The sequence below is a fragment of the Apium graveolens genome, chromosome 11 (genome assembly GCF_009905375.1).
Source record: "Apium graveolens cultivar Ventura chromosome 11, ASM990537v1, whole genome shotgun sequence".
Taxonomy (NCBI): Eukaryota; Viridiplantae; Streptophyta; class Magnoliopsida; order Apiales; family Apiaceae; genus Apium; species Apium graveolens.
Window position 1 is genome coordinate 67,016,079 of NC_133657.1, and position 10,664 is coordinate 67,026,742.

Consider the following 10,664-nt stretch of genomic DNA (forward strand, 5'->3'; position numbering starts at 1 on the left):
CACTTGATGAGCCTTCCACTGGCCTTCGGGCTATGAATAATGTTCCTCAAAGGTTGGTCCGTCAAGACTTCGATCTTGTGAGCCTGAAAGTATGGTCTCAACTTCCTCGAGGCTGTGATAAGAGCAAGTGCGAACTTTTCCGTGGTGGAATAATTCAATTCTGCTCCATGGAGCACCTTTCTTATATAATATACAGGCTTCTGGAGCTTCTGTTCTTCCTTCAAAAGGACTGCACTCACGGCTTGTTCAGCGAGGTACAAATAAAGATTGTCCTCCAGACTTGGATTAGCCAACAACGGGGCTTCAGTCATGTACTTCTTCAGTTGTTCAAAGGCCTCTTGGCTCTTAGCTGTCCATTCAAAGTCCTTCACCTTCTTAAGGGTTTTGAAAAAGGGCAGACATTTTTCTCCTGACTTGGAGATGAACCTCCATAGAGCTGCAATTCTTCCCGACAGCTTCTGAACGTCCTTGATGGAGCGTGGTGGCTCTATTTCTAGGATGGCTTTGATCTTGTCGGGATTGGCCTCTATTCACCTCTTAGAGACCATATGACCTAAAAATTTTCCAGACCCAACGCCAAAAGCATACTTGGCTGGGTTTAACATCATCTTGTGGCGCCTCAGCACTTCAAATGCCTCTCTGAGGTGACTATTATGATCGGCCTTGCTTAGGCTTTTGAGTAACATGTCATCAACATAGACCTCCATGGTCTTCCCAATTAGATGGGCAAATATTTTGTTTACCAGTCTTTGGTAAGTAGATCCTGCATTTTTAAGTCCAAAAGCCATAACAAGATAATAGAATACACCAAAGTCAGTTATGAAAGATACCTTGGAGGTGTCATCCTTATGCATTCTAATCTGATTTTAACCACTGAAGCCATCCATGAAGCTTAGCATCTCATGTCCAGCAGTGGCATCGATCAGGATATCAATCCTTGGTAGGGGTAACAGTCCTTCGGACAAGCATCATTCAAGTCAGTGAAGTCAACACACATCCTCCACTTTCCATTGGCCTTCTTAACCATTACGAGGTTGGCCAACCATTTAGGGAATTGCACTTCCTCAATAAATCCAGCTTCTAAAAGCTTCTCGACCTCCTGCTTAATGGCTTCCAACCTATCAGGGGCATAAGTTCTCTTCTTTTGCTTTACAGCCTTCTGAGTTGGATCAACGTTCAACCTATGAGTTATAAGGTTTGGGTCAATCCCAGGCATATCAGCTACTGTCCAAGCGAATACATCATTGTTCTCCTGGAGGAAAGTTGTCATTCAACCTTTCAAGGTTCTGTCCAAAGATGCCCCGACGTATTCTCTCGGACATCCATATCTTCTATGGGGAGGACCTGCCCCCTGTTCCATCAGGCCTAAGTGCTGCAATATAGCAACTGCGGGCCATCTTTTGATCTCCCCTTGCTTCTCCAACACCATTTCTAGTTGGGAACTTCAGTACCATGTGGTAGGTTGAGGGCACAGCCTTAAAAGTATGGATCCCTGTCCTACCCATGATAACATTGTAAGTAGAGGCTGCCTTGACAACCTGAAAGTTCAACATCTGTGTGGCCTCCCTAGGCTCTGTCCCAATAGTTACGGGAAGTTGTATTGCTCCTTCGACTTTGCATTCCACATGGTTAAACCCGTAGATGGGTGTGTCGGATGGAGTTAACTAAAAATCATTGTAGCCCATTCTTATGAATGTGTCATGGAACAGAATGTCCACGGAAGCTCCATTGTCCACCAGGACCCTCATAACAGGACAATTTCCAATTATCAGAGTGATAACCAAAGGATCGACCTGAGGAAATTTCAAGCCTTCAAGGTACGGGTCACCAAATTCAAGCGTCACCTCTGACTTAGAATGCTTAGATGGTTCTCCAACTATGCTCATTACTTCTCTTGCATAAGCTTTTCGGGAGTTCCTTGTAGTACCAGCTGTTGTAGGTCCTCCCGAGATCATATTAATTACTGGCCCTCGGGGCTGTGGGTTGTGATCTCTGTCGTTACCTCTTCGATCATCATCTCTTCGATCATTATCTCTCTTCTGGCCTCCGGCCTCTTCACCCTTGGTGAAACGTCCAAACTTTCTCCTTCAGATCAAATACTCAATCTCATCCTTGAGTTGTCTACAATCGTCAGTGCATGACCAACATCTTTGTGAAATCTGCAATACCGACTCTTGTCTCTTTTTTCGGGATCTCCCCTTAGTGGCTTCGGCCATTTGAAGTCTTTATCCTTTTCAAATTCCATAAGGATTTGGCTCCTTGGAGCATTCAACCTTGCATATTTAGCGAACTTTGGTTGCTGATTCTTTTTAGAAGAGGAGGAGTCAGAGTTTTTGCCAATTCGTGGATACTTGTCCTTGGCATCATACTCCTGATCCGTCTTCCGCTTCATGTTCCCAGTAGGTTCGTTACTCACATCTATCTTCTTCATACTTTCCTCTACCTTAATATATTTCCCAGCTGTATCCTGGACCTGCAGCATGCTTTCAGGAGGGCGCTTAGCCAAGGACATCTTAAAGAACTCGTCTCTAGTCCCTTGCTGCAGGGCTATCATAGCTACTTTATCATCAAGATCAGGGACCTTCAAAGCCTCCTTCGTAAATCAATTTAGATACTCTCTCAGGGACTCCTTTGCTCCTTGGACTATACCATGAGAGATGCTGAGCTCTTCTCGTGCACTCTGCCACTTATGAACTGCTTAATAAAAGCTTGACTCAAGTCCTTATAGGATCCAATAGAGTTTGGGGGCAGACGGCTGTACCACCTTTGAGCCATGCCCGATAGAGCTTAAGGGAAGCCCCGACATTTAATAGTGTCGTTCACGGGCTGTAACAACAGGGCATTAGAGAACGTCCTAACATGATTAGCATGGTCGCCAGTACCATCGTATGATTTGATGGTGGGCATCTTGAACTTTCTTGAGATACGAGCATTTATTATCTCATCAGTGAATGGTGGGTTTGGATCATCAGGATCTCCTAGGGGCATAAGATCACTTGGATCAGCCCTTGGGGCAACTACCCTTCTTGGTATTGGACCATCCAGGTCTATGATTGGAGGAGGGTTTCTCCGCCTTGGAGCGAGTGGGGGTCTTGGGACCAGATGTGTCTCCAGGTCTCACTTGAGCCTTCTAATCTCTTCTTCATGAGCCCTGATCCTCTCTTGAACATCTTGGGGATTCATCTCTTGAGTGCTCCTGGAGCGTTGTTTAGTGTTAGCCATCGGCTCCTTGCCAGCACGCCTCCTTCTTGGAGCGACATCGTCATCTGATGACTCGAAGTCTCTTTCAGTATAAGGCCCATAGAATTTTTGATCCTCCGGAATAGGAGCCAAGCCACATATGTATTGGGGCGTCCGCCCTTGTCTTTCACTCCTACCAGAGTGTCCACTCCCTCCAACTTAGGGGTATAGAGGCATCCCGTAAGGGGGGTTAGTAGTCACAATTGTCGAGTACTCATACCCAAGGGGTTGAGAGTTTACAGGTGCATGCAGCTGCTGAAGTTGGGGGTTCGTCCCTTGAGGAGGCGGGGGATTCGTCCCTTGTGGATGAGCCTCAATTGCCCCTACTAGGGTTCCTCCTTGGATGGAGGCATAAGTTGAGTGTGGTGGTACTTCCACTGCTGATGCGATTGTTCGTGATGGGATAGGAGTGTCTGTCCCACTAGTGTTTCTCCTTCGTGTGTTCACCATGGTTGTTGTAAGTTTCCCACAGACGGCATCAAATGTTGTGGAATAAAAACCTGAGTACTTTAGTATTTAATGCTAGGGTTGGTGAGCTTCGAGCTTTAATGGCTGCTCGTGCGTTCAGGACTATTGATCCTTGCAAGATGCCTACATATCTTTCCGTTGTAGAGAATCAAGCCAAAAACGTAGTTCTAGATTGAGGGGTAGAGCCCTTTATATAGAGGTGAGTCTAGGGTTAGACTTCTGTTGGGAGACTTGGTGGACAAGTCTCCAACTTAGATGGTGATTAGAGTCCTCTTGAGGAAGGAGATCCAGAACCTTCTATGTAGGACTTTGAGTCCGTTTGGAACACATGTCTCTGCTCTTCCAGCCGTATTGGGCCTAGTTCGTGAACAGCTCGTGTTCGTGGACTTGGACGACCCCTGCTGGTGGGCCTTGGATGTTTGGGCCGTCATAGGCCTGTTACGAAGCCTTGGACCAGACAGGTCTGCTATGACGCCTGGACCAGACAGGTATGTATTGGACTTTTTGGACAAGAAGCCCAAGTGCAATTAATGCGATATTTAATGTGTATTTAGGATGTATTTTCTATCCATATCAGTTGGATTTATAGGAACAGACTAATTTTTTTTTATAAAAAATAATAAAATTTGAAAGAAAATTCTTTTGATAGATATAATGTCATCAGACTACAACAAAATAATAAACAGGTTAAAACAAAATTAAATTTGAAAAAAAATCATTTAGCTCATATAATGTCATCAATATAAAATAAAATTATATATATTATCCATTTAGTCTAAAACAAAATAATATTTTCATATGCTAAAGTAAAATTAAACAAAATTCCATCACCTCTATTTAAGGACATTCATCCTCTCCTCTCCCTTCATCAAAGTCAAATAGTATTCTCTTACAAATCTCTTTAGTACAAGTTTCATAACACATAATTTCTTATAAACCTTATACAACTGCCCTCCGCACCTAAAAAAATTTCTTTATAGGTTTCTGACAATTTATTACACCATTTTACATAAACAAAAAACTAAATATAATTAGCTAAATTTGGTTGATATAACGGGCCTGAGGCAAAAACCAAGATTTGCTAATTCATGCTAAAATAAAATAATAATTTTTACCAATCTGGCTAAATTCTTTTCTTATCAAACTACGGTAAAACAAAAATATAATTTGAAACGTAATACATTCGTCGATATAATGTCATCACGCTAAAATAAAGTATATTATATATTCGGTTTAAAATAATATAATATTCACTCAGAACTAAAATAAAAATAAAAAATAAACTAAATATAATTAGCTGGTTGATATAACGGGCCTGAAGCTAAAGTAATGTGTATTATTGATCTACGGTAAAACTAAAATTAAATTCAAAATAAAGATAATTCGTATATTATTGATTCCTGTTAAAATAAAATTAAAATTTACCTAATTCGTTGGTAGGTTGTAGGCTTCAAAGAGCGAGATACCCTAATAGCCAAAATATTAAAACTTTGATAATAGATGTGTGTATAATATTTGGGTTCATATGATTACAGTTTTCTTCAAGTTTTATAATATTTATACTATTTTAATAAAAAGAAAATATAGATGGTTCCTTAGTCACTATAATTGCGTCGGACTAAAATAGATCAATATATGTTATTCATCTGAGCTAAAATATATTATACAACTGATTCATAAAAAATCAAAATGAAAATTGAAAAATAATTAGAACAACTAAAATAAAATAATATGTATTTTTATACGGGTTAGCATAATTTTTTTACCATTTAAACATAAAAGTGTTTATCATTGATCCGGTTTTGAACAAATTATAGTTAAAAAAATCTGAGTTTAATTAGTTAGATTTGGTCGGTATACCAAATTAAAGATAATTCGTATACTAAATATAAGTAGCTTTAAAACCCGTGCGATGCACGAGACTTTATTATATTTTTATATTATTTAAATTTCTAATAAATTTACCCATATTAGTTTTAAATCAAAACACTTTTTTTTACAAAAAAATTATGCATTTCAATGAAAAAACTTGATATAGCTGGAACAAACCACCAAACAGAAAATACAAGTTGTGAAACAAACCAATGAGTTAAACACTTAATATTTGTTTGTATGTGTAAAATTTTATTATTTTTTATCATTAGAATTTATAAATTAATATTTTTCTCGTTAATATTTTTCTTTTTTACATTGAATTATTCATTTTTAGTTTATATTCATTTTAAATATTAAAAAAATGATTATGAATACTATTATAAAAAAAATTGGTTAAAGTATGTGATATGGGCCTAAAACTAGCCTATAAATATAATTAATGTTGAATTAATTAGACTTGATATGGTCCAATAACGAAGTCCAGTTAATGAGGCCCAAAGCCCTGATTATTTATTAATTTCGTTATTAATATATATAGAGGATTAACAACTTATTAAATGAGTCCAATCAGTGATATAACTCAATGAAAGATAGCCTTGAGACCACCTACACCAACAAGGAGTCTGATTCCTTTATTCTAGGACTTCAAAGTCTATCCAAAGTCTGAGACTTGTTCAACAAGTCTCCTAACCTTAGTCCAATTCAAGGACTCCCAACATCTATATAAGGGGTCTCACCCCTCCTCTCAGAACTACGTTTTTTCGCTTGATTCTCTAATTCACAGAGATATGTAGGAATCTCGTAAAGACATAGTTAAGCTACGAAACACGAGAGCAGCCAATAAAGGTCTTGAGCTCCCGAACTTTAGTAATAAATACAGTAGTTAATATACCCCAAATTTTTATCCATAACATTTGGCGCCGTCTGTGGGATAACATAACAACAACCATGGCGAGAACACGAAATGGAAACATCGCCCCAGAAGGAACACCAGCCGGGATAACTCAAACAATTTCGTCAACAGTGGAGATACCCCCACACTCGTCCTATGCCTCTACCCAAGGAGGAACCCCGGTAGGGGCAACCGAGCCTCAGCCATAAGGGAAGAAACCCCCGGCTCTACAAGGGATGAATCCCTCGGCTTCTCAAGGGGCGAATTCCCAATTTCTGCAGCTACATGCTCCTGTGAATGCTCGACCCATTGGGTATGAATATTCCACTGTTGTGACCACTAACCCCCCTTATGGGATGCCCCTATACCCCGAGGTTGGAGGAAGTGGACATGCAAATCGGAGTGAAGCACAAGGGTGGAGACCCCCATATATACATGGTTTGGCTCCTATTCCGGAGGATCAAGAATTCTCTGGACCTTATACTGAGAGAGACTCCGAATCTTCGGATGATGATGTGGCTCCAAGGAGGAGGCGTGATGGTAAAGAGCCGATGCCTAATGGTAATCAGTGTCCTAGAGGCACCCGAGGGACGAATCCCCAAGAATTGTAGGGAAGAATCAGGGCTCATGAGGCTGAGATCCAAAGGCTGAAGCGTGCCCTGGAGGTGCACTTGACTCCAAGACCCCCACTACCTCCAAGGAGGAGAAATCCTCCTATCACAGACCTGGATGGTCCGCTACAAAGAAGGACTGTCGTCCCAAGGGCTGATCCAAGTGATCTTCTGCCCTTAGGAGATCCTGATGATCCCACTCCACCGTTCACTGAAGAGATAATGAATGCCCATATCTCCAAGAAATTTAAAATGCCCACCATCAAAGCTTATGATGACACTGGAGATCCCGCTAATCATGTCAGGACATTCTCTAATGCACTGCTGCTGCAGCCCGTGAATGACGCTATTAAGTGTCGGGTCTTTCCTCAAACCCTATCGGGAATGGTTCAAAGATGGTATAGCCGTTTGCCTCCGAATTCGATTGGGTGCTTTAGAGAGCTAAGTCAAGCTTTTATTAAGTAATTCTTTAGTGGGATAGTGTATGAGAAAAGCTCAGCATCCCTCATGAGCATTATGCAAGGAGCAAAAGAGTCCTTGAGAGACTATTTGAACCGTTTCACTAAAGAGGCTTTGAAAGTCCCGAACCTTAATGACAAGGTAGCTATGATAGCACTGCAGCAGGGAACTAGGGATGAGTTCTTCAAGATGTCATTAGCCAAGCGCTCCCTGAAACCATGTTACAGCTCCAAGACAGGGCTGGGAAGTACATCAAAGTAGAGGAAAGCATGAGGAAGACGGTGGTGAATAACGAGCCTTCTGGTGGCAAGAAGCGAAAGACTGATCTGGAATATATTGCTAAGGAAAAGTATTCTAGAATAAGCAAAGCAATGATTCAACCCCGAAGAAGGGAGGACCTGGACAAAAGTTCACTGAATATGCTAAGTTGAATGCTCCAAGAAGTCAGATCTTGATGGAAATCGAGAAAGATAGAGATGTTCTTTGGCCAAGCCCCTGAAGGCTGATCCTACCAAGTTGGATAAAAGAAAATATTACAGGTTTCACAAGATGACAAGGAGTTGTTATGTGGCCTCTCTTAGGCAGATGGAGTTGGGGGGTAGGTTCTGCCTATCGAAGATCTAGATATTCGTGAAAATGATAAGAAAAAAGGGAAGCCAGTAGAAGATTTGGTTCCGATTCCTTTGGCTCCTGAGGATCCTGAGAAAGTAACTTTCATTGGAACATCACTAGAGGAGCCCCTTAGAGGGAAGTTGGTGAAGTTTTCATAAGAGAATAATGATATATTTGCATGGTCAAAAGCTGACATGCCTGGAATAGATCCGGAACTGATCACTCACAAGATGAACGTAGATCCAAATCGGAAGACTGTGAAAAAAAGAGAAAAAGTTTTGCTCCAGAAAGGCAAGAAGCTATTAAGCAAGAAGTAGAGAAGCTCTTAGAGGCCGGTTTCATTGAGGAGATACAGTTTCCAGAATGGTTAGCAAACCTTGTGATGGTAAAGAAGGCTAATGGAAAATGGAGAATGTTTGTGGATTTCACCGATCTGAATGACGCATGCCCAAAGGACTGTTTCCCGTTGCCAAGGATAAATACATTGATAGATGCTACTGCTGGTCATGAGATGCTGAGCTTCATGGATGGATTGGGTGGATACAATCAGATCAAGATGCATAAGGATGACATCCCAAAAGTATCATTCATTACTGATTTTGGTGTTTTTTATTATCTTGTTATGGCGTTTGGTCTCAAGAATGCAGGTGCCACCTATCAAAGGTAGGTAAATAAATTTTCAAGGATCTTATTGCAACACCATGGAAATTTATATCGATGACATGTTAGTCAAGAGTCTAGTGAAGAATGACCACATAACCCATTTGAGGGAAGCTTTTGAGGTCCTGAGATATCACAAAATGATGCTAAATCCTGCAAAGTTTGCTTTCGGAGTGAGGTCTAGAAAGTTTTTGGGATTGATGGTCTCCAAGAGAGGAATCGAGGCCAATCCTGATAAAATAAAAGCTATCCTGGATATGGAACCACCGCATTCCATAAAGGACATTCAGAAACTCATTAGAAGAGTTGCAACTCTAGGATGATTCATCTCTAAATCTGAAGACAAGTGTTTGTCATTCTTTAAATCCTTGAAGAAGGTTAAAGATTTCGTATAAACCGAGGAAAGCTAGAAAGCGTTTGAGGGATTAGAGATGTATATGGCTCAAGCCCCGTTGTTGGCCAAGCTAGCTCTGAATGAGGTTATCTACCTATATTTGGCTGTCTCAGAGAATGCCTTGAGCGCTGTATTGGTTAAAGAGGAACTTAAAGTCCAGAAACCCATATATTATGTCAGTAAAATCTTGCACGGAGCTGTGTTGAATTATTCAACTATTGAAAAATTTGCTCTAGCCCTGGTGATGACCTCAAGGAAGTTGCGTCCTTACTTCCAAGCTCACAAAATTGAAGTGCTAACCAATCAGCCATTGAGAAATATCATTCACAGTCCCAAAGCTAGTGGGAGACTGATTAAATGGGCAATAGAGCTGGGAGAATTTGACATCAAATACAAGCTACAAATGGTAATAAAATCCCAGGCATTAGCTGACTTCTTGGTGGAGTGTACCATACCCAACCAAGAAGTCGGGGGGCAGGAAGATACTATACCCCAAGACACGGAAGGTAATAAAGGAGACAAAGAAGAGGGTGTTAAAAATAAGAAATACTGGGTTCTCTATTTTGATGGAGCATCAAAAATAAATTCAAGTGGAGTAGGGCTTGTTTTACAAAGGCCAGATGGATTCTTAATTGAATATGCCATGCAGTTAGACTTCCCAACCATAAATAATGAAGTTGAGTATGAAGTTCTGATAGCTAGCCTTAGCCTAGCAGGAACATTGAGGGTCAAGAATCTGAAAGTTTATGGGGATTTCAAGCTTATCGTATCCCTAGTCAAGGGAGAGTTCGAGGGAAGAGATGAAATAATGGCTAAGTATGTTCGCCTAGTAAGGGATGTGATGAATCAATTTGATGAATGCCATGTTGAGCACATTCTAAGAGAGGAAAATGCCAAGGCAGATGCATTATCTAAGTTTGCTTCGTCAGAAATAGAGAAAAGTTCGGGGAGTGTGTACTTCAGTATTTTGAAAACATGAAGCATCGATGTTAAGCTTGTAGCCCATATAGGGCTGGGGACATCATGGATAGATCCCATTAAGGCCCATATTCAAACTGTTTGGCTGCCAAATGATGTGACTGAAGCACGAAAATTGACTGTTAGAGCACTGAGATATTCCTTGACCGATGAGATTCTGTACAAAAGATCTTACGTAGTTCCTTACATAAGATGTCTCAGGCCTGGTGTGGCACACTTGGCCCTCGAAGAAGTACATGAAGGTATTTTTGGGCAACACTTGGGGGGTCGAGCACTGGATCATAATATAACCCATTTAGGCTTTTAGGAGAGCTGAGCGGCCGCTCAGGAGAGCTGAGCGGCCGCTCAGGAGGCGGCTGGTCGCTGATTTCGCTGAAAAAGCCTTTTTTGAGTAGAATTTGACGATTTTAAGGGTCCAGGTCCACTAGGGGCGTATATATACTTAAAAAAAAGGGTTTTCATCATCCGGGAAGAT

The 10,664-nt window shown here is 41.0% G+C and overlaps 1 protein-coding gene across 1 annotated transcript; it reads right to left on the reverse strand.

Annotated features, from left to right (window-relative positions):
- Positions 1 to 1,331: 1,331 nt before the first annotated feature.
- Positions 1,332 to 2,554, reverse strand: LOC141695567 (uncharacterized). The gene is made up of 3 exons (XM_074499805.1): positions 2,169 to 2,554; positions 1,782 to 2,085; positions 1,332 to 1,664 (listed from the first exon to the last, which is right to left on the reverse strand). The coding sequence occupies exons 1-3, from the start codon at positions 2,552 to 2,554 to the stop codon at positions 1,332 to 1,334; spliced, it is 1,023 nt and encodes a 340-aa protein (XP_074355906.1).
- Positions 2,555 to 10,664: the final 8,110 nt, after the last annotated feature.

Excerpts from the sequence above, each read along its gene's own strand:
- LOC141695567 (XM_074499805.1), bottom strand. The coding sequence starts at position 2,554 with ATGATAGCCCTGCAGCAAGGGACTAGAGACGAGTTCTTTAAGATGTCC. Across the intron at positions 2,086-2,168 it reads GAAAAAAGAGACAAGAGTCG|GAGAAAGTTTGGACGTTTCA; the intron begins GTATTGCAGATT and ends TTTGATCTGAAG. Across the intron at positions 1,665-1,781 it reads TTCCTCAGGTCGATCCTTTG|TTAACTCCATCCGACACACC; the intron begins GTTATCACTCTG and ends AATGATTTTTAG.